Genomic DNA, 23,447 nt, shown 5'->3' with positions numbered 1-23,447 from the left:
TTCTGACAAACAGAATCATAGGTTTGTAGATGCTAATATATATACAGTTTGGTCCATTTATTTAATAAATACATTAAGCCTTTTAGTGAGAAATAATCTGTACAAATTGTTATATCCGTGTCTGAAATAGATTATTTTGATGCTACACGTAAAACTCTTAAATATGATGAATATATTTTGTTGTTACAGATCAGGGCAGGTGTACATATTTAACCAAAATTCCCCTTCAGTACCTTAATCTGTCAGCTGAGGGTTTTTTTCAGATGACGATTTATTTGTTTCATTAGAATCTAAATTAAATTAGTGTTAAATTAAATTTAAATGTGTTACAGTTCTTACTTTTCGTCGTTGAATCCATCCAGCGCTGTCTGTTAGCACGCGCTCCTGTTTGAATCACAGGATTGGAGCCAATTTCTTAGTTAACAGCTGTTACCTCACGACATAAAGCAAATAACTTCTGAAGGGTTGTACAAGTTAAAACGGGTAACCAGCTTGAAGAAAGCCTCTTGAGTTGGCACAAATCTTAGCCCACTGACAACGACCGTACACAGCACTCTTAAAAGTTTTTTTCTAAAACAAATTCACTTCCTGAAAATAAGACTTTGAGAAGCCAAAGAATTTAAAGCGCAGAAAATCAATAAACGAGGTTACTGAATGTCAACAATGCTTGACATCCAAAAGATCTGAAAGCCTTTCAGAATGAAATTATTCTGACAACTCTAATTTTAGGGTAATCAAGAAGGTAGTTTAAGTTTTTGTGTTGCTCAGGTAGGCCCACATTGCTGTGCGATGCTGAGGATTTGTCCTCCTCCCTTCTTCGTGGAGTCCACCCTGTTTAAAAAAGATGTTTTAGCACAGTTATGCATTTATACACCAATTGGGAAGACTCCAATTGCAAATCATCACAGTTTGTTACTTAACATTAATTTAGAAATAACATAAAACTTTGGTGCATCTTAAAAGGACTACAGTAGGCCTCCATAATATTGCTTTGTGTATTAGATATACAACACAAACACTGTTTAACACAAATAGGTTCAAAGATTAACCTAGTTTTTCTTCTTTTGAATGCTTTGCTCCACACGGAGTTCCACACCGCCGCGCATAACGCCGGGCTTCCCCAAATGTACAGCGCCGGCGTGCTGAGCGCGTTAAAGCGCGCCATGATTGCGAACAGATTCGTGGCTTCATTTCTAAACTTCATTCCGGTCTTGGTCACATATTTCACTGAGATGTTTATAAAGGACGGAGACCACAAAACGAGAAAACAAATGACCACAAAAACAATAATGCGCAGTGACTCTTTCTTGCTTTCCTTCTCGCTGCTGGGCGCCTCTCGGCTTAGCTGATGTCTGGCGATCATGTACAGTTTGATGGTCATCAGAACTTTGACGGCCACGATCGCCTGCAGGACTATCACCCCAAACGCGTTGATTTGAGCGGCAGACGCTACCGGCACGACGCTTTGAACGGTCAGAATCGAATACGTATAAACCCAGCACAGCGCGCAGACGCCGATCACGACCCCACGCGTGACGTGACGCTTGTAGAAAAAGGGGTAGCACACGGCCAGGTATCTGTCAAACTGCGCAAACACAAAAGTCAACACGTTCACCCCTAGAAATGATGGCAGAATGTAATGGGTGCCGTTTCGGGACGGATAGCCTTCCTGGACATCAAACAGGCCTAGGTAGAAGACAGAGCAGCCGGTTAATGTGTCACTGATGCTGGTGTTTAACATGAAGATGAAGCGGTTCTGAGAGCGCAGGGCTCTGGTGCGCACGATGCCGATGACCACAGAACCGGCTAGGAGAGCCGAACTCGTGGCGAACAGGATGTGAAAAATAAATATCAGATAATCTTCAGGACGCGTAAAGTCAACTGAGAGAGGAACGGTGAGGTTTAACGCGAGCATTGTAATGCGTCTTGTGGATGGAAGAGACGGGTTTTACGACTGCTTAAGTAGACGAGCGTCCGTCTCTTGGGACTGAAATTTGACCAAGACGATGTATTCCGACCATCATGTCCCGTGAGAATAGTTTACATTAGGTTTTTTTCAGTTTGGCTATCAGTCTTGCCTGCAGTTGAGGGCCTGCATGTGATATGTACAACAAAACCCTTTAGAAACTTGATCCACTCAAATCCATTGCATAATTCACGCACTTAAAATATTATATTAAGACGTTATGTGATCTTTAATTGTGTGCTTATTCAGGTATTCTGTGCAGGGCCCTTTCCATATATCATCACATGTTCTTTTATTTCAAAGTGTAAACTTAATACAATAAATCTACATTCTTTGATCTTACAGTCCAGGAACAGGCCAGTGGATGACATCCGTGTCTTTTGCTGATTTTATCAAATATTTAATTTTTATTTGCAGGAAAGCATTTTACAAGCCCCATAGCATTTTTCCCTGCACTTTTATTTTCCTGTTTCTTTGGTCCATAGTTAGAAACTAAACACACGGTAACTAACTGACTATCATTTAAAAAAGAAATAAATGATGTAAGCTGACTATGAAAATGAAAGCTGATTATGTTCATTCTAGAACCTCATTGTTCTTTTTGGCCAAGATTCTCTTGCATTGTTTCTCTCAGAGTAAATCCTCGGTCTGTGGAGAAGAACCACAGCAATAAAGATGTACCAGCGACCTGCAAGGTGCGATCTGACTTCAAACAAACTGGATAAAAATTATGTTTAAACACTTAAATGTTTGAGACAAAATGAGATATAATCCATGCTGTTTTTTGTTCTTGTGTAATGTCTGGTTTAGGACATGGGGCTATTGTAATTCCTGATTTTACTTTCAAATGAACAAACTAGAGGAAGGCCAAAGAATGATACAAGTGTGCCAAGACAGACACTGTGGACCATGTACATAAATATGGTCCAGCCATTGAAAACCAAGCTAATGTAATTTTTTAAAATTACTTTATAGAAAAAAATAATCATAATGCATAAAATATTCTGTGAAAATATAACATTGATATCTTTAAAAATGACAAAGGCCATGTCAAAGATTGAAATCATAGTAAAATTAATGATTGAAATTAAACTTTAAATCTTATAATTAAGAGACTTTAGTGTTGATTTCACAGAAAGCCTCACTAATGATTTGCTTGCAAGTTGTCTGTACATACATGTGCAATATACTGTATATAGCTATCCAAAGACAATATTTTTATCAAGAGCTGTTTTAATGCGTGTAAGAGTTGACTGGATATTTCGAGAATTAAAGTGTGATGTTGATAGTTGTTTATAAGGTTTGCAGGCCTGTGTGTCTTTTTCCTGCTGCCACAGACATAATGATGACCAGAAACGTTTCTTAACATGTTTTTATATATATAAAAACTTTATTTAGAAATGTAATGCTTTATATGAAAAAAACTGTGACAACAAAAATGCTGAACTGCCGTATAGTGATCTAAAATAAATTTCACTTACAAAACCTCCATAAAAGTTGCTTAACATGTTTAACTAACATTTGTAACCTATAAAACTTGTACTGTATAAGAAATAAACTCGTATAAGAAATAAAATTCAGCATCTTAAAATGCTGCACTTCTTTAGATTCTATTGCACTTAAAATATATATAATTTCAAGTGTGTGCGTCACATTTAACCCTGAAAGAGCACACGAAGATCATCATGTGCCTCAAAGACTGTGTTTATTCTGATATGTTTAAACAGCAGCTGAATATTTTTCTCATAGCTTGACTCCTCATAATTATTTAAAGTGACATTTATCAGAAGCAAAAACTTGTTTCCCATGGAGATTATTTTAACAAGCTGATCGCGGTCAATAATAACTTTGTGTGTTTACAGAAACTTTGTGCATTTGTTCTACCTCAATAACCACAATAATGATCTTCTATAATGGGATCATAATCTCTCCTGATTTGTTAAATAAAAGTCTCAGCTGTTTAAATATGACCCAGAACACACAAATGAACATATGTGTTTCTGACAGGATCCAGACCATGTGTGTATGTGTTTTGACACGCTTAATCATCAGCTGACAATCCTAACATCCCTACAGCGTCATAAGACCCCCAGTGTACCTGAGGGTCTAGTTAGGCTGCTAATTATGCATCTTGAGGTCAATCTCTTTATGAGAGCGAACGTGTGTTAACAAGAGGAAATCAAGCACACTTGATTTGATAGCAAGGGAGAAACGAGTGGGATAAAACAAGCCCCCTAGAGAAATAAACCATCACTGTAGGTTAAGCGCAGGTGAATGTTTTGGCATGGAGGGGAAGGTGTTAGCAGATATTCTTTGACTTTGTATTTTTTTCCTTAAAGCTCTTTCAAATGTCCTTTTCTATGTGCTGTTTGACATGTAAATATTTAATAGTCAATGGATGGACAATACAATGAGAAAAATGGGACAGGTGCAGAGGGGGATGGTTTTAAAACAATGAGGCCTATAAAATGAAGACCTACCATAAACATTCTACATTAATAACTAACATAACATAATACATTAATAACAACATAATATTCTTTAAATAATTGTTATGGTTTTGAATCCAATAAAACCATATGACACTTACATGCCATATAACAATAGGCCTGTTAAGGTTTTTCTATATACTGATTTGAATTCCGTTGTAAAAATTACAGAAACAACATTGATAATAATAGCTACTGAATAATCTAAATAAGTGATTAAACAATTCCAGAAAATTCTATCCAAAATGCATATACGTCAGTTTTTGCATTACTCGTGATGTATGGAATAGAAAATGTATAAACAATGATCTGACTCAAACAAAAGTTAATCAATAAAATCTCTTTTATTCATTCATTAATGAAAGGTGCTGATTTTGAGACATTATTATTTTACATCAGTTGTGATATTCAGGACATCACTGTTATTTCACCTATGCTCTGACAACATTGCAATATTTAAGATATATGTTATGACCTGAGACTTGCACATGGCACATCTTTTAAAACATTTTATCTTTCTCATTATGTGTTAGATCACGTCTTGAAAACCATTGCTACATCGTGTCTATGGGGCTTCGGTCTTCTCCACAGACTGAGGGTTCACACTGAGAAAGAATAAATGAGAACAATTGCCAAAATATAAAATATCCAAAATATCTTTTAAATATTCTAAAAGCCACTCTGATAACAAAACAAAGGTCAAGTTTAAAGTGAAATATGTGCATGAGTGAGATCATGATGTAACTGCTTTCATCAGAGACAGTTTCAAGTCTCTGATATATGATTTAAATATTTTAAGTCTCTGATACATGATTTTTTCTTCTCTGGCATTTTAACTATTTGGGTTGTGATGTATATTTTTTCTCAAAAAAAGAGGTTTAGATAAAAAGAAAGAGAGGGAGTTTTCCTTTAAAAATAACGGGTTTTATAGACAAGAGAGAGAGAGAGAGAGAGAGAGAGAGAGAGAGAGAGAGAGTTTACCCTTTCCTCTTGCATGGCGTTTTCCAGACTTCACTCAGTAGGGTGCTCCGGAGTGCAGAACAGCCCCTGATATACAACAAGGGGGTGAGAACTGCGTTCACTCGCGGCAGAGTGCGCAGAGGGTCCGAACCTTCGTTTTTGAACGCGTAGCACGTGGATCCCGCGAAATTGCACGCAATAATATGAAGAAAGATAGGCAACCACGCGACCAGAAAGCACACGGCCACTACTACGATGAGATACACGGACGCGCGCTTGTTGTCTCTTTCCGCGCTCGGGGGCTCGCGCTCGAGCTGATACTTTGCAATGAAAAACAGTTTAATGTTCAACCCAATCATGATTATTACTGTGAAAATGTTTGCCACAAAAGTGCCAATGCCCGTCACTATCTTCGCGACCCCCATAGTCACCAGATTATTAACAGCCACGATGATAAACGCATAAACCCAGTACGCCAGTATCACCAGTAAGGTTCTGTTACGGGTCATGCGTTGGGAGTATTTGAAAGGTGCCGAGACAGCGTGGTACCGGTCCGCCTGCGCGGCCAGAATCGCCATATAGGACAAACCCAGAAAAGTAGGCGCGATGTAGAAAGTGCGCGTGGGGGAGTCATAGCTGTCACGCACGTCAAGGACCCCGCAATAATAATAGGACACGCCCGAGCAAATGTCACTGAGACAGGTGCTGAGCATGTACATGAAGCGGTTCTCGTTACGCAGCGCTCGGTTCAGCATGATTGAAATAAAAACAGACACGTTAAGAAAAACGATGGCAGTGGCGAGAATTAAATTGAAAAGAAACAAAAGCACGTTGCCAAAACTAGTGAGAGGCAGCACTGTGGCCAGACCCGCAGGACTCTGAGAAATATTCATGAGTGATGTTAGTGTCAGCAAACGCAGTTATGAGAAACAGAACAAAGCCATCGTTAGTGTACAGATATTCGGTAACCGCACGCGTGATCGTTGCGCAGAGTGCACGAGAGCGCAAAGGTGACGGGTTTTAAAAGACGCGCGCGAGGAGGATGGGGGACTCTATTGACTCACGAGACAAGTTCTTGGAATGAAATCAACGGCATGAAAACAATATGCAAAACAGTTTTCCCTTTAAACGTTCATTGAAGCATAAGAAATAAAGTGTAAGAAGTAGTGCACATAAATTGCATAGTGACTGTAAAATGACATTTTTTCCATATACATCATCATTTCTTGGCATACTCAAAGAGAACAGCTGTTGCAAACAAACATAATGCAACACAAAAAGTGACATGCAATGAATTCAAGTTAAAAAAAAATATTGTCATGTACAAACTACAGAGTAGTGTGTCATATTTACATTTACACGGCAGACACTTTTATCGAAAGTGACTTACAGTGCATTTAATGTATACTTTTTATCAGTATGTGTGTTCCCTGTAAATCAGACCCATGTTACACTACTAACAAAATGCTCTTCCAGCTGAGCTACAGGAACAAAATTCAACACACAGTGGCCGACACACAATGTAGGCCTACTTAAGATGTAAAGCTGAAATAGATAAACCACACTTCAGTGTGTAAACAAAGAAGAGATCTATGTTCCAACTAATATCAGCATTGACATTGTTTGCATTCTTGTATCTGTCTCAATGAATAATGTGTTTCTGTTCATAACTGCATCCATACACCCAACCCGCGGCAAAAGAAGGCTCACAGCAATGCTACCGCTAACATTTATGGTAGCAAATGTGTGAGCATTTCAGGGTTATAATTAACTCATAATTAACTCTCCTTAGCTTATCTTTATCTCAGTTTCTGTCAGTAACCTCTGTCTGGCATATGGTCAAAACTGCCAAGAGAGAACGTTGCATGACCTCTCTAAACACTCAAAAATAAACGTGCCACCCAATGCCATAGAAGAACCATTTTTGGCTGTACGGTTTCATAAAGTTGTTTTGCAAAAGGTTCTTTAGACTACAGAAAGATGAAAAAGAAATGGTTCTTCTGTTGCATTGCTGTGAAAAAGCATTTTGTAGCACCTTTATTTTTGTATATCCCCAGTTCTTAACCTGACCTTTGACCCCTTCTGAGTGATCACAGAAGTGTTTCTAAACTGTTTGTCTGATCCTAAATGATGTAATAAACAGGAAAATATTGTGATCGCTGTGTGCGCATTTGCTCTGCTTGGTTAGTCACAGTAATGAGCATCAATATGGGGATTTTCATCTCCTGTGATATTCTGTTCAACTCAAGATTTTTTCCCAGGGGATGATTTATATCCCAAAATACACAGGTGAAGACGAATGGTTCTGATGGATCCTCCTTTGTGTGTGTTTTGATATGATTATTCCTGTACTTGAATTTGACAGTTCTAATAGATGTATGACTACAGGGTGCTAGTGGTTTTCCGCTCAGGGTTTAATTAAGCTTTATGAACGGGTCATCTGTCAACATGAGAAAATCAAACAAATATAATGGTGAAAACAGTAAGGGACTCCCGCAAGAGCAACAAAATATATGACTCAAAACATTTAGCCTACCTGACAACATGTTAGATCATTTATAGCTGTTGTAAACTTTTTTATAATGTATTGCTTAAGACATAATTATCCCCAAACACATCTAAAACATCAAATGAAAAAGACAGACAAGCGGCTAAGGTGCATTTAATGATTTTACTCTCAGTAATGATAACATTATAAACATTTTCAACATTCAGTACATCTCAAAGCGTAACATCACATATGCGCCTGGGTAGCAATAAGTATTGTTTTCTGCCACTTATTTCACTGGATGTCAAAAGATGCTCTCTCTATATTAAAATAATGAATTAAACAAAGTGCTCAAATTTGCTGATAATCTACTTAAATGTTTAGCAATACCGTTCAGAGAAACCAAACAAACAAACTATTGACAGAAGGATTAACTTCAAATAAAATGGTATATTATCTCAGGGCCACTTGATATCCAAAGACCAGCATAACAAAGCAGGTCGAATAAACAGTGTTTTCGTTTCATAGTACATTTGACCTGCAAGAAACTGACACACAGCAGTATTATTGTACATACAGAGATGAAACCAAACTGATATGATCACACAAATAACATTACATAACAAAACCAACAGTGCAGACCTATGAAGAGTAATTCACAATTTAAAATAAATAAATCAATGTCAGAAGAATGGTGAACAGATCAAACTATAAAAAAACACTAAAACAAATCTTTTAAAAATATGTTCTACACAAGTAGGACTGCTGTCATGAAAACACAACTGGAAGCCACCTTTTCAAGTCACAAACAATATTTATGGTCAGTTGAAACGTTATGAAATGTATGAAAAAGTTGAAACCCCAATGCCATGCATGTTTTTGGGATAGTAGAAGGCTCATGCAAAATCCTGTCTTTGAACAGATGTCGGTAGAAAATTTCATAAAAACACATGCAAGATGGTCACTGGCAGTGATAGAATAAGAGAAATAAAGAGTGTATATGTTTTTTTTAACTTTTGAGGTGTATTTAATATGACTAATATGACTATGATAAGCAACTATACATTTTAGTCATTGTAAGCAGTGCTAATATAAGTGTTACTCATTGTTTCTATGTCTGCTGAATATTCAATCAGAATCAGAAAGAGCTTTAATGCCAAGTGTGCTTTACACACACAAGGAATCTGTCTTAAGAAACGTAAGTTTAAGAAACATCCAGATAAAATATGATGGGTGTTTGCAAATTATTTCCAGCCAATGGTCCAAATTTCTGGCACTGACAATCACAGTTTGTTAGAAATGTCCAAATAAAAGAGAACTGAAGATAACAGACAGAAGGATTACTCTGTGGCCAAGAGGTCCAAACAGGTCACCACTCCCGCTGTAGGTTTGTTCCTCACTACGACTTTGCACCTGTTTGGCTGCATGCTGTTCTGCATAAACCATGTAAAGCTCTACACAACGGCGTGCTTTCATTTGCTCAATCAGTGCTGGATAGCCAATCTCCACAATGCTAACAGTATCGTCGTCATCCTTAGCTTCCTCTCCTACTTGCTTCTGAGGTTGACTGGGTGTTTCAGGTGGTTTGGAGGTCACAATTGTACTGGTTTCAAATGTACTGTTGCTGCTTGAAGCATCTTCTTGAGCAACAACTGGATCATTGACTTCAACAGTAACTTCGCCACCTGGTGCCGCTTGGGGCTCTGAAAGATCTGGGGATCTTCTTGATCTTACGTCCCGTTTCTCTCGCAGTAAGTCTTTTCTTTTCATACAGTTGTCCATGAACCTATCATAGGACTGAGGTGGAGGATTCTGGAAGATATCATGAGGGTTATTGTTATTTTGTTGCCCAGAGGTTGAACTGCCAGTTCCAGAACCACCTGGTCTGTGACCTTGAGAGTTGGTGTCCTCATTTACATTTCTATCAGAGGGTGTCTGACCATAGCGTCTGTACATGTAGTTATTATAGTAATATTCCTCCTGCGGGTTGTGGAAATTAAAACGAGGACGGGGGAAACTTCCAAGACCGTAGCCCAGAGCCATCCCAGCCACTGCTCCGGCTCCAGCAGCCATAATTGCCTGTTTCCCAAACCCTTTTGATTGGATAGAAGGGCCCATACCCATGCCCTGCACAGACTGGGCAAAGGGTGATCTGCCAGCGCCGTAAGCACCGTAGTTACCACCATAACCTGGGCTCATGATTTTGTTATTGGGGTTCCAGTAGGGGTACTGGGCTGCTCCTGGGTATGCACCTGCTCCTGGTCTTACTGCACCACCACCATACTGGTTAGGGTAGGAACCTGCTCCTCCTCGGACTGGATATCCTGGATAAGAGCCTCCACCTGGGTAAGGGTTTCCTCCTGCTTGTCCAGGGTACCTGTTGGGGTAAGAACCTGCACCCCCTGGGTAGCCTCCTTGTGCTGGGTAACCACCTTGTCCTGGGTAACCACTGCGCCCTGGGTAGTTACCTTGTGCTGGGTAACCCCCTTGTCCCGGATAGCCACCTTGTGCTGGGTAACCACCTTGTCCCGGATAACCACCTTGAGCAGGGTTACCACCTTGAGCGGGGTAGCCCCCCTGAGCTGGATAACCACCTTGCGCTGGATTACGCCCCGGGTAGCTACCTTGGTTAGGATAGCCTTGACCTGGATTAGAACCTGCCGCTGGGTACCTGCCTTGGCCAGGGTACCCGCCTCCAGCTCCAGGGTAGGGGGGAGGATTTTGGTTTGGTACTTGAGGTTGTCGAGGATAGTTTCCTGTGGACGAGTGTGTCCCAGATGAGGATCCTTTAGTATTGCTGCTGCCACTCTTTCCACTGCTGCTGCTGGTTCCTCCTTTGTTGTTGCTGCTGCTGGTCTTGCCCAAGCCAAACCCACCTTTACTCCCACCTCCTCGTTTGGCCACATTTGAGACTACAAGAGCCATACAGAGTAACAGTACTGTTAGACGACCCATCTCTGTGGAGAGAGAGAGAGAGAGAGAGAGAGAGAGAGAGAGAGAGAGAGAGAGAGAGAGAGAGAGAGAGAGAGAGAGAGAGAGAGAGAGAGAGAGAGAGAGAGAGAGAGAGAGAGAGAGAGAGAGAGAGAGAGAGAGAGAGAGAGAGAAAATCAATAAAAAGAGCAAAATCTCATGAAAATTTGAGTCAAATGTGTATTAATATCAGACACAGTTTTCTGAGATCAAACAACCTAATAATTCTTAGCAAGCAAAGTTTTCTTGCGCTGGTACGTTTTCAACGGATAGCAATGATCACAGGCCTAGAAGCCATTCTAAATAATTTTGAAAAGATAGTTTTTGTATTTTAAAGTCACCATGAAACGGAAGTTGCGATTGACTTCTGTGTGTATTTTTTTTTGGGAGGATCTATTGACAGAAATGCAATATAATATACATAACTATGTCTTCAGAGGTGTTTCAAGACCTTACATAATGAACCATTATGTTTTAATCTGAGAACGAGCTATTTCAATCAACATACACCGCGGGTTCCCTTACATGGAATTCGCCATGTTGTTTCTACAGTAGCCTTAAACAGACTGCTCAACAGAGTGTGTTTCATAAAATACGTTATCTCCTTTGATAAAGAAGCAGAAGCGTGATGACATCTTTGTTCTGTCTCAGCCGCCATAGTGCTTCAGAAGGGAGGGGTGGGGTAAAACATTGGTTGCAATTCACTAGATGCTACTAAATTTCATACACTGGACCTTTAATATAAAATAGTCATGTAGACATCTGAAATTGCATGAGAATGTTCATGCTTTGTTCAATTCTCCTTTAATGGAGCCTGACAGTGAAATGGCCAGAAGCTGTTGTATGGAAAAAAGAGTTGCTCAAGGGTTCTTTTAAAATTCCATGAGATTTTAAAATGGCTTTTCCGTGGAAACTACAGCATAGGGTTTGGCACATCTCCAAACAATTACAAAAAACCCTCCAATTTGTGATGAATCATTCCTTTTAAAGCACAAAAATCATAAGACTCATCCATGAAGCATACGTCATAATCCTCCAGCTACACAAACTTTTCCAATTCATGACATAATGTCAATACAGGCGAAAATACATTAAATACATATATCGAGACTTTATAAATTGAAAATATTGGTAGGTTCACGTATAACAGAATTCGTCAATATTTATCATAAATTACTGTAAATTATCAGTTATCATGTTAAATTAAACAGGTTTATAATTTGCGACATAATGTATGAAAACAGAAGCCTATATAGGATGCGCAGGGTGGGTGGGTCACTAAACGTTACTGCTTGGGAGAGGAGGCCATTTCCAACGCCCATCCTAAGCTTGATCCCACGATGCACTGAACATTTAAAGGAAATGCATCACACCACTTCATTCAATAAACCTGACAATATTATCTTGCCAATATAAACCCTGACCTAATATAAACACAGCGGCAGCCATTTATTATGTAACTGCGTATTTAACCCAGTTAAGAAATAGATTATAAATACAGTAAATATGGACAGCGATTCCTAATCTGTTTACATCAACTGCCCGGTAAATGTCCGATCGCGCAGATTCACAAATGCCTCAAATAACGGAACTATTATTAGACGTGTGGCCGTGAAATGCACCTGTTATTGTACCGATTAAACATTACACATATAATAACACTGCGGCCAATCACAATACAGCAAGCGCTGTTTATGACAATAAAACGGGTTTGAATCGCTACAGTACCTGTGTGTTGATTTCAGCTCGTTCTCCCAGGCGACTGTTGTTCCCTTGACGCGCGTTCACGTTAGTGACGATGAAGTTTCCAATGTGCGCGTTCTCTGGATCTGCGCATGCGCATTGCCTCGAATCCTCTGACAATTTACTGGAAAGTGACCGACGGATACTGGTGAGGTAATATTTTAATATGCTTTACTCATAACTAATAACTGAACAGAAGTTTGATTGAAATGTCATCTAAATAAGACCAAATTAAAAGTTACTTCACAATAATTGACTTTGTATATTCTTTGGACATCAAATTAGTCGAGTCTCTTTCATCACCCCACATCAGATATTAAAACGGGAACGAATTGTAAATAAATGTATTGTGTATAATAATTTTGAGCATATGTGGCCATTTTTCTAGTTTTTTCTTTATAGACCATTTTGGAAAGCGTAAACCATGCGGATCGAAAATACTTAATTTTCAGTTTTTGAACCAAATACAACCAACAGAACATTATAACCCAATCAAAATGTTAAATTACAGGATTATCTTTGCAAGATTAAATAAATATGAAAACTGGAAGTGCTGCTGGACCAATGTTTACATCTTGTGAGGGAGTCTTTAGAATTTTGTAAACCTGTTTTTTAAGGTTATTTAGTTTTCACATACTTTCTGTACATTATTAAAGGACCATTGTGTAAATTTTAGCAGCATCTAGCGGTGAGGTTGTGAATTGCAACCAACAGCTCACTCCACCCCTCCCGTTCAAAGTACTACGGAGGCAGACACAGAACTAAGATGTCGTCACGCTTTCGGTTCTTTCCCGAAAGAGATATCATTTTTATGAAACGTACTCTGTAGAGTAGTTTGTCTGTTTAGATACTGTAGAAACAAAGACAGAAGCAAAGCATTACAGCAAACAAAGATATTTCTCAACACATTTACATTTAATCAGACATTGCCAAAAGTGACAAGACATGAAAAGAACATTGCACAGATGATAAAATTTTACCCCTTTATTAACACTTTTCCATGACATCTTTTGTAGTTTGCCACTTGCGGCTATTTTTCAGTAGATTTATCTACTAGCATATACATGGAAAAAAAAAACTTTATTATAATAAGAGTTAAGAATAAACGACACGTACATAAAAACGGGACATTTAAAGTGGAAAAACAAACACTGCTGCCTAATTATTGCCCATGTGTGAGCGCGGTGGAGAGTGCCAGACAGCTGAACTAGTGCGCTTGAAGAAGCGAGGTTTGGTCCGCTGGAAGATGTCTTCCAGCTTGGGTGGTTCAGGTTCCCCAAAATAAGAATAAAGATCCACAGGGTTATAATATTGCTTCATTATAGCCTGCTGTAGCGGCATACCTGCACAAAACACAAGAGAAATACATTAGCGAAAATAAAACGGAAAAGCAAAATGTCGCGTATATCCAAAAATTAAGTAAATATACAAATGTAAGCAGTTTCATACCCTCGGCCCAAGATGGAATGGGTTTTCTGGGAGCAGATTCGTCATCTGTAGAGTCATCGCTGTTCTGATCCATACCATAATCTTCAGGATTCACTAAAACGGCCACCTTTTGGCCTTTAGGAGTGATCTGGTAGGACTGCGGAGATTTCTGCAAAGAACAAGAGGGGACGAGTTACAAACTAGCTGTGATCTTTCTTTGGCGAACAATCCTTAAAGCTTTTTATACATCAAATTAAAATAATGAATTTCGTATTTTCTTTCCAAAATTGGGTTGTGACCTCACCTCAATGTCGACCGTAACATTGAGTCCAGCTCCAATATCCATAGTCTTGTGAGCAGCTCCTTTCCCAACTGGAGTTTTCATTAGAGAGCTCTGAAGACATCGATACAGGGCTTCAGTAACATAACAGATCAACAAGACATCAAACCTGAGAAGATTCCTACTCACCTCAAGATCTACAGTAACATTAAGAGCTGAACCCTTCGTAATGGTTGTGTTGAGCATAGCGGATGCTTGCGTTTCCGAGACCTGTTATAAACATTTATGCATGAACATGTTAACATACGGACAGATGACTACTCAATATAGCAGAATACGCAATACAATAAAAGCAGTAAAGGTCCAAATAAGAGTTGGATTACCTGCGCTGCAGCGGTTGCAACACGTTTCCGTTCTGCCTCCAGCTCCTCCTCAGCTCTCCTCTGCTCTTCCTGTAAAAACAAATTCAACAAGATACATTTAACTAAAGCAAGTTAGCTGGTGTGCATAACGCGGTCTAAAAAAGGTATTTGACCAATGACATCATATTCATGTCATAACAGGCAACAAACACGACTCACCATCTTCCTCTTTTCCTCCATCTCTCTCCTCTCCTTCTCTCTGGCTGCTCGCTCCAGTTCCATTTGAAGAGCGATAGCCTTCTCGCTCTCTAGCCTCTCTCTGCAGAACACAACACGCATTTAACCTTTCTGGTTTAGATCAGAACTGTGGATGACTTCTAAGACAGCAAATAATAAAATGAAACCCGAAACAGCACGGACTTCTCAGCGGCTGCCTGTCGTTCCCTCTCCAGTTCTCGCTCCTGTTCTCGCTTCAGTTCCAGAGCACGCGTGGCCTCGGCCTGTTTACGGGCTTTCTCTCGCTCCTCTTCGGCTTTACGTTTGGCCAGTAGCTCCTGGAGTCGTCGCTCCTCTTCCTAATGAAGAAACAAGTAAATTTGCTTCATGCAGTTCTTCTACGCAAACTTCAACAACTGATCACTCACAGAAGTATTTTTTACTTCAAATTAAGTTCTTTAACAAGCTACAAATGACTTGCAGATCACTTCAGTTGGAGCAACATTTGTTCCACAAAATAGCTGGGCAAAAAAAAAAAAAAAACACTTAGATAAATAGATAAAATTGTAGGTTGCTTTTAAAAGAGCAACTTGGGAGGAATTCCAAGAGACTCCAGTTATATAACAACCCTTTACTTTGGCACTGTTGCTTGGCCCATTGAGCCGTGAGAGGGCTCCACAGGTTTAAAGACAGTGCTAGTTTAACAGTTTTAAGAACAATGTTTGAGCATTTGTAATTGGTGCACAAAACGCATCCTAGAATTCATACAAACAAATTTGTTTGGCAATAGTGAGCAAAGTTTAAAGTGTAATATGGCTTTCTCACTAAAGGGGTTGACTTACAACTTGCAGAAGCTTCTTTTGTCTGGCCGCCTCTTCCTGTTTCTTGCGCAGTTCCAGTTCTTCCTGTCGTTTAGTGGCCACCTTCCTCTTGGCTTTTTCCTCTGCCAACCGCTCCACACGCATCTAAGTGAACCACATCATATCTCCATGAAGCACTGTGCACCCCAGATCCCGATTCCAATTCATTCGGTTCCCCATCAATTCTGAAATCTTAAGTACCATGTCGTTTTTCTTTTCAAGTTGTGCCATCTTCTCCTCAATCTTCTTTTTCATTTCCTGCTCCTTCTCTTTCTCTCCCTTCACCCGAGCCTCAACAACCCGTTTCAAGCGCTCATCACGCTTCCTAAAGAGAAGAAACTCACTTTTGAGACATGATTAGCATTCACATTAAACCTACATTGGCAATCATTTAAGATCTAGGCAGGTTATGGGAGAAAGACATGTTCTGTGCAGGATTCACGAGATTTATTCAGGTAACACCAAACCTTTTCATTTCTTCTTGTTTCTTTCTTCTCTCGTCTTCGATCTTCTTCTTTCGTTCATCCTCTTGTTCGATCTTCTTGTTCAAAGCGTCCCACTTCTGCCGCTCTCGCTCCTGAAAGTGTAGGGAATATTTTACAGATTATATTTTTTAGAGATCAGCAAGCTTCTAAAGAGAAACGCTCAGGAGCATTAATGCGGTGACAAAACATGTCAGGACAGATAAATACAAAAATTAGTAAACTCTCAGACAAACATCAAAGACTCACAAATGGGTAAAGGTGAAATTCCCAACCCACACCAAACACACATTCAGGAAATGGACACAAGGCACATGACCAAAGAGGTTAATCTGATGTGGGGTCAACTCAATTTCAATTTTACATGTTAAATTCAAATTCACTTTCTTCAAATGAAAGGAATGTTTTAACATGTTGAGCTCTATCAACATCAATGGCATGATTTCAATTACCACAGAAAATTGACTTTGTGGTAACAAAATTACACACTTTTAATGGAAAAACATTCCATCATCAAAACCCCCTCATCAGAACACATAGTTAAACAGAAATGAATTCTGGGTGCTTCTAAAAGTTAAAATGGTTTTGACATGAAGTAAAGTCTGGATTCTCTGCGTTCATACTCACCACAGAGCCTAAGCCCAACTAAGGGGGAAAAACAGGAAGCACAATTACCAACTAACGCTCTTACTTCGACAAATATTAGCAAACAAACAGTGTAGATTCTTAAATTATTCTAAAATACAAAAACCTCTCAAACATGTAACATACTGACCTTGCCATCAACTTTAGTGGCAGACTGTTTGATGAAGGATTGTTTGACGGCGTTGCGGCCGAGAGATCCAGGTGTCATCATCAGCATCTGATTCTTCTGCACAGTGTGCATGAACGAGCGCATGTGCGGGGCAATGCTCTACGCAAACAGAAATTTACTTCAGGCCATTAAGCAAGTAAACACTGTCGTCATGTCAGAAAATCTAGCCACATTGAGCTCAATAGACTAATCCAATACTCAAATGAAACCGTGGCAAAACAAACTGGCCACAAATCATAAAAAAAAGTAAACCGCCATTATGTGGTTTTCCACAGTAATGCACTTAAGTTTCAACCAGAGTTCTGACGTGGGCTGCATTACAGTAGTGGTCAGAAATGGTCATACCGTGACACACTTCTTTGGAGGAGAGAACCTCTTTTTGGGTGTGCTGATCTTCTGGACTGCTTCCTCAGCTGCACGCCGTTTAGAACCGGAGCGTGTGGCCCTACCGGAGAAATTCAGAAAGTAAGAAAACATACCATAAAAGGCAGATGAAAGCATACATTACACGGTCATCTCACCGGACTTCTGCTTTGGTTTTCGACTCTCCACTGCCATCTAGAAAATAAAACCCCATTTGAATTCCACAACATTATCCATTTCGTTATATATAACAGTTTAGCTCCTGTTAGGAAGATACCAGTGTCTGATATGCAGGCTTTCATAGATCGTGTAAGAGGACAGTGTTCACTGGTGCTGGGAGACTCATCGATCTGTTCTGCAGGCATGTCGTTTATATAAATTTCTTTTTCTTCTGCAGGCTGGGGTTTAGGCTCCTATGAAAACAAATGCAAGTTAAAGACCCCCTGAATCGCCTTTGTCAACGCATCAAATTATGCTGCGTGTTCAATTTCAACAAAAAAAATGCATAAAGCATGTCAGATAGCCCCGCCCCCTTTTTAAAGTAACGAATAGCACTTCATTTAAAGCACAGTCAACCTGGCAAAGCTGCATTGAACAGCATGTGATACAGTTGTATAGAAGTCTAATGGGAGAGATTAGGAAGATCACAGATACCATTTGAAGCCATGCGATTTATGGTGCGTGACACTGGCATTTGTCTTTACTCATCAAGGTTGCGATGCCAGAGCTCTCCCATAGAGGTTTAATACACAACATTAAACCTAATACTGTGCAGACCTGAAACGGATCAGATAAGTTTTGTTTTCTCCGCAGATTTGCACGCATGATCTGCGCATATGATCCTCTATGTTCTGTCGTGTCTCACCCGGAGCATTTTCATGTGCAACCGCTCGCGTGTCTGATGAGAGTTAGACTTCATTCATACCAATATACAACATGTTTTCACTGTCTGAATCATACCCCAACACATATCCTGCACTATGCGTACGTTATTCACCTTGTAGGACATAAACGTGCTAACAAGCGGCTGATATAACACCGCACCAGTGAAGGGGATAGGACTCTTCGGATACTAAAGTGCATTTGATTGGATAAGAACTTTGACGAGAGGTTGAAGTGTAGCGTGATGTCATGGGATTTCTAGATTTTGTTTGCGCACATGTGCAAGACAATCTGTTTTGAATGCGTATATCTAAAGGCGAATTTTGAAGCACTAAAGAACATCCGTTTTTTTTTTTAAGTCCTTAAGGCCAACATATTTTAAATCAAGGGAAAACTTAAGCGATAGAGGAAACAACAGCTACCATGATAAAATGTAAATAAACTCTTACATCAGGTTGGGTAATCTCTGGTTCGGTGTTTGTTTTAGTGGCTTCTTCCATCACCTTCTGCTTCTCATCCATCCTAAAGCAACGAGAAATTCTGGTAAAATAACCTGGGCTGGTAAATTAAAGGTTGTGGGTTCAAACTCATAAGAGGATCAATTTATCTCAATGCCCTTGATCAAGGCATAGAAACAAGGTTTTTACTTTTTTGAAAAACATGAAAATTCATGTTGGATGGCTTCGCCAACCCAAATAGTTTAGGTTCGATTACAAGACACAGCAATGTATTTTCTATCCATTTTCAGGTCCACAAAACTCACTGTTGTTCTCGGTTCTCTTCAGTATCCTCAGGTTCAATGTCCATACACATATCCCCTGGAAAGAAAAATGGATATAAAAAGTCTTTTCTAGACACTTGTCCACTCAGGTGGATCAATTGATGGATAAGGATATGCAAGGTGGTAAAGAAAAAGCTGGTTCAACAAAGTAGATTCAGCATTACTTACAAGAGGCTTCAAGCGATTTTAGTCACATGACAATTATGTGAGGTAAATCAGTCACTCACCACTGACGGAGCTGCTGCAGGTTGAATTTCCCTGTCTGACTTTCTTCTTCAGGAAAGAGCGTCGGGATGCCCTACGAACAGCCTCCAGTGTCATGCTATGCCTGAGACCCACCAGTGAGCGCCGCACCACTAGTGACCGACGGATTGATCTCCGGGATGAGCCCTGAGGTGTGCCCTGGCACTCTGAGACTGCAATGGGGATTTTATTGGCAGATCGACCAGGAGACGGACCAGAATTCAGCAATGACTCCGCACTCAAACGTTCTGACGAGGGAATCTTCACCATGGCTTCAGACACCAGCAGCTGATCCTGGCAAGAACCTGAAGGCTGGACCTCATCGGTTTCTCTCACTACTGGAATGTTCTCTACCGCTTCTACCACTTCAATCTCTTCAGGCTCCTTGGCTTTGGCGGCAGCTTTGTTACGAGTGCTGCGTTTGACGGGTTCTCTCTCGGCCGCTGCGGTGGCCCTGTTGCGTCGGGTGCGGCGAGCAGGCTCCTCCGAGCAGCTGTCTGAGGTGTGTGGTGTAACCAGCTCGGAGATGGTGTTTAGGGTCAGCTGGACAGAGGAGCGACGAACATTGCTACGTTTGCCCTTGGAGAAACTGGAAGGGAAATGGAACGCGAGCCCTTTAAATGTATAGGAATATACCCACTGTAAATGCTCTGAAATGTACCTCCCCATCAAAAATAATAGTATAGCGTATTGAAACAGCACTTGTCAAGAAACTGACCATCTCTAAAGTGAAAACAGAAGAAACCTCACCGTCGCTTACTGCGAGACTCATGGAGTTCCATCGACACTCGTTTTCTACGGTTTGTCTTCTTCTGCGATGGAGTTCTGGGCATGAGCTCTGGCTCTGTGCTGAAGTCACTGCACCATAAAACACAGTGGTGTAAAGTATTGGGAGTAAATGTACTTAGTTACTGTACTAAAGTATCTTTTTGGCTACTTTGTAGTTGTACTGAGTATTAAAGATATTAGCAACTTTTACTCTCTACTGGACTACATTTTTGAACAAGTATATGTACTCTTTACTCCACTACATTTGTAATGAATAATGCAATTACACATTACATTTCGCCTGGTACCTATCATTCTTTTGCGGCAGTTTATTTTTGATACAGAAGAATTAATATTGCCATTTACAGGGCATTGAAGGTACTATATCTTGTGGGTTTTGCTCTTACTTACTAAAACTTGTCAACATGGCTTCTTTATGTGAATAAAGAGTGCATTATCAATTAGGGTTAGGATAGGGTTATCAATGTCAATCGCTGGCGGTTTATGTGAAATGAGGACATGACAGCAGCTGATGATGAGGCCAAAACCAGCATGTCCAGTTTAAAAAGGCTTTGACTTTTTAATTGGACTTAACATTATTTTATTTATCCGTTATATTGAAGAAACCTTTTGAAAGAGTTTGGTTTATTATGATCACTTGAGCTTAAATGAGACTTGAGTGTTATGGTGTCCACCATGATTTGTTGCAATTTTGAGGTGTTCAGTCTTATTTTGATTTAAGAAAATAAATGTGATTGCTCTCCTCATGAATCAACTGTTAACACGTTAACGCAATTCCTTTACGGCACTATATTTTATTAACGTGCGATTAACGCAGCCCATTTTCTGTTTGACCCTTGGCTTGCCCGTAGTTTGAGAAAGTAAACGATGCAGCAGCAAACAGAATGGAGAAATAAATAGGTCTTCTGAACGTAAATTCATATATAAAAGATGTTGATGGTTCTGTCGACAAGACTAAAGTGATCTGCATTTATTGTCGATGTGAATTAAGCTATCACCGCAGCACGTAGAGTTTTAAAATATCACTTGATGGATGGCGAAGCATACAACTGACGCAGAGAGCTCTCCTCCTCTCGCGGCACAACCACACTAGATTGTTTTCAGCAGAGACGGATGGACAGCTTCCACAAGCACGACTCACCACATCGATAGCTAAATGGGTGGCTACAGCATGTAGGCCAGTTAATGTAGTGGAGGACGAGGGTCTACTTGAAATTATTCGCATCGCATCTAACGATTACACATATGAACTACCTTCGAGAGCCACTGTTACAAGCAAGATTCACGACTCTTACGAAGAGGAGAAAGCGAAAGTCGAGGAGGCGATAAGACAGACAAACACGGTTGCGCTCACCAGAGACTACTGGACTTCTCTCAGTAACCATAGCTACCTGGGGGTCACGGCTCATTATTTTGACACACACTGGAAACTACGGTCGTCCGCTTTGACCGTTATGAAGACAGACAAGAGGCACTATGCTAACGTTTGCGCTGAGCACTTTCTGCAGGTACCCAGACAGTGGGATATTGAATTCAAAATTAGCCCACTGACCACCGATAGTGCACGCAACATGATTGCCGCGGCCAGGCAGCTTCCGTTCGAGCATATGCCTTACATTGCACACAGCCTCCACCGAGCTATCACAGTTGCGAAAATGTAAACATGCTTGTGTAAGTAAATAGCTCAGTGCAAAGAAAGAAGTAATGGGAACCTGTGTTTTTCCTGGGTTTTTTTTTTTCATGTGTTTAGTAGACATGTACAAGTTCTTTGAAAAACATCTATGACCTTTGAAACATGTCTAGTCTTCATGCTCCATGTTGAGTATGGTTTCACTAATAATAAACAATATACATCTGCATAAAGCATCAATATTTGTCCATGCCCATGTTGATTAGAGTATTAAAAACTTGAAAAGTATTCATTTAAGGTACATTTATAACGGATAAAAATGTGCGATTAATCACGAGTTAACTCATTACAATCATGCGATTAAATATTTTAATCGATTGACAGCCCTAGATTTAAGAAAATAAATGTGATTGCTCTCCTCATGAATCAACGGTTTCTTGTTTTTCACTGACATGTCTCTTAAGTGTTGAAGACTAGTGCTGCTTTGAGCCTACATTCAGTACGAGTAAAATACTCAAGTACTGTTCAATTCAGATACTCGAAGACTTTTACTGAAGTCATTTTTGAATTGGTGACTTGTAACTTGTAATGGAGTAGTTTTCGCTGCAAGGTATCTGTACTTTTACTCAAGTATGGTTTTCAGGTACTCTTTACACCACTGATAAAACATGACAAAAACAACAGCGTTGCATTAAATAACACAATACAGCAGTGCAGAAGCGCATGACAGACTACCCGCCGCCCAAACTGACTGTACGGTCTCACCTGGAAAACATGCGATAGGCTTCCTGCTCGATCTCCCCCAGCCAAACCATGTGGACATTATCAATTTCCTCGGTAAACTTCTGCAGTTTGCCACAAAAAACCTGCATGAGGGATCGAGTGGCCTCCGGCAAAGAACTCATGATGGCGTCCCTGTGAACAACGTCAGTAGAGAGTTTTAGTTTTGAAAATGAACCCAGACAGCTTTATAACAACAGCAGGACATAAACAAACCCCCCCCTAACACAATGGAATGACGTTTTACCAAATGGAAAATTATATGTTTTTGCCTTCACAAAATGCACACTAGTGCATATGATATATATATATAGCTTGCATGATTTTTAGGATTTGAGTCAAACAAAGGGGAAGTCCATATTAGGTTTGTATCCAGACATTTTTTGGCTGTGCCATCTGTCTCCAGATCTGCAAATATTAGCTCAAAACGACCTTTTAATTCTCATATTTAAACAAACATCCGCGATCTAATAAAAACCGTAAACCAAAACTTCATACTGATCTCGGTTCAAACGAACATGCCCAGGCGCGTGCGCACTAAAATGTGAATTTACAACTAACGAATATTTATAACGCAAGAACGTGGCTACACAAATTATTTAACGATATACGAATAATTACAAAGCAACATGACTTAATGGTTGGGTTATTCCGAATGATAAGTAACGTTAGCTATAGCTAGCATTAAACATTTTTAACAGCAAAACTTCACCTACCTCTTCAGCCTTTATAAAAGATTTTGGCGCAAAATTACAATAAACTAGAGCAGTAACTAGTTTAAAAAGCCTTTCCACTATTTTTTCCCTAAACCATTAAAAAATAAATACAAGTTATCCCTCCAGTACGACAACGTCTTGTTTTCCAACCACCCGCTCAAAACGTTTTAAATAGTTCAAATTGTGCTCTGCCCAATCACAAGCG

At 39.9% G+C, this 23,447-nt stretch overlaps 3 protein-coding genes and 1 non-coding gene across 5 annotated transcripts; all 4 read right to left on the bottom strand.

Annotated features, from left to right (window-relative positions):
* Positions 1-128: 128 nt before the first annotated feature.
* On the bottom strand, positions 129-3,376 carry LOC130551802 (C5a anaphylatoxin chemotactic receptor 1). The gene is made up of 2 exons (XM_057329732.1): positions 1,050-3,376; positions 129-831 (listed from the first exon to the last, which is right to left on the bottom strand). The coding sequence occupies exons 1-2, from the start codon at positions 1,913-1,915 to the stop codon at positions 765-767; spliced, it is 933 nt and encodes a 310-aa protein (XP_057185715.1). The 5' UTR covers positions 1,916-3,376; the 3' UTR covers positions 129-764.
* Positions 3,377-8,072: 4,696 nt separating this feature from the next.
* Positions 8,073-12,700, bottom strand: prnprs3 (prion protein, related sequence 3). Its single transcript, XM_057329710.1, has 2 exons — positions 12,602-12,700; positions 8,073-10,860 (listed from the first exon to the last, which is right to left on the bottom strand). The coding sequence occupies exon 2, from the start codon at positions 10,856-10,858 to the stop codon at positions 9,197-9,199; it is 1,662 nt and encodes a 553-aa protein (XP_057185693.1). The 5' UTR covers positions 10,859-10,860; positions 12,602-12,700; the 3' UTR covers positions 8,073-9,196.
* An 818-nt stretch (positions 12,701-13,518) lies between these two features.
* Positions 13,519-23,399, bottom strand: incenp (inner centromere protein). Of its 2 annotated transcripts, XM_057329696.1 has the most exons (21): positions 23,243-23,399; positions 22,512-22,661; positions 20,078-20,185; positions 19,312-19,916; positions 19,067-19,121; positions 18,753-18,825; positions 17,699-17,834; positions 17,580-17,616; positions 17,404-17,503; positions 17,020-17,157; positions 16,872-16,889; positions 16,230-16,339; positions 15,964-16,087; positions 15,745-15,867; positions 15,107-15,261; positions 14,906-15,005; positions 14,708-14,776; positions 14,514-14,594; positions 14,349-14,438; positions 14,066-14,213; positions 13,519-13,959 (listed from the first exon to the last, which is right to left on the bottom strand). In XM_057329696.1, the coding sequence occupies exons 2-21, from the start codon at positions 22,649-22,651 to the stop codon at positions 13,775-13,777; spliced, it is 2,595 nt and encodes an 864-aa protein (XP_057185679.1). In that variant the 5' UTR covers positions 22,652-22,661; positions 23,243-23,399; the 3' UTR covers positions 13,519-13,774. The 2 variants fall into 2 exon arrangements, with proteins under 2 accessions (XP_057185679.1, XP_057185680.1); XM_057329697.1 differs by lacking the exon at positions 16,872-16,889.
* On the bottom strand, positions 15,465-15,600 carry LOC130552333 (small nucleolar RNA SNORA50). Its single transcript, XR_008962708.1, has one exon. It is a non-coding gene; the product is annotated as a small nucleolar RNA SNORA50 (small nucleolar RNA).
* Positions 23,400-23,447: the final 48 nt, after the last annotated feature.

The sequence above is a fragment of the Triplophysa rosa genome, linkage group LG3 (genome assembly GCF_024868665.1).
Source record: "Triplophysa rosa linkage group LG3, Trosa_1v2, whole genome shotgun sequence".
NCBI lineage: Eukaryota > Metazoa > Chordata > Actinopteri > Cypriniformes > Nemacheilidae > Triplophysa > Triplophysa rosa.
Note: the sequence above shows the minus strand (reverse complement) of the source record. Positions and strands in the feature narration are given on the sequence as shown.

Bases quoted from the DNA above. Each gene is read 5' to 3' on its own strand.
- prnprs3 (XM_057329710.1), bottom strand. From the start codon at position 10,858: ATGGGTCGTCTAACAGTACTGTTACTCTGTATGGCTCTTGTAGTCTCA.
- incenp (XM_057329696.1), bottom strand. From the start codon at position 22,651: ATGAGTTCTTTGCCGGAGGCCACTCGATCCCTCATGCAGGTTTTTTGT. The intron at 17,835-18,752 runs GTAAGAGTTTAT...TTGTTTTCATAG, and splicing joins CAGAGATTACCCAACCTGAT to GAGCCTAAACCCCAGCCTGC. The intron at 14,777-14,905 runs GTGAGTCGTGTT...TTGTTTTTACAG, and splicing joins TGGAGGAAAAGAGGAAGATG to GAAGAGCAGAGGAGAGCTGA.
- LOC130551802 (XM_057329732.1), bottom strand. From the start codon at position 1,915: ATGCTCGCGTTAAACCTCACCGTTCCTCTCTCAGTTGACTTTACGCGT. The intron at 832-1,049 runs GTTAATCTTTGA...TTTTTTAAACAG, and splicing joins TTCAAAAGAAGAAAAACTAG to GGTGGACTCCACGAAGAAGG.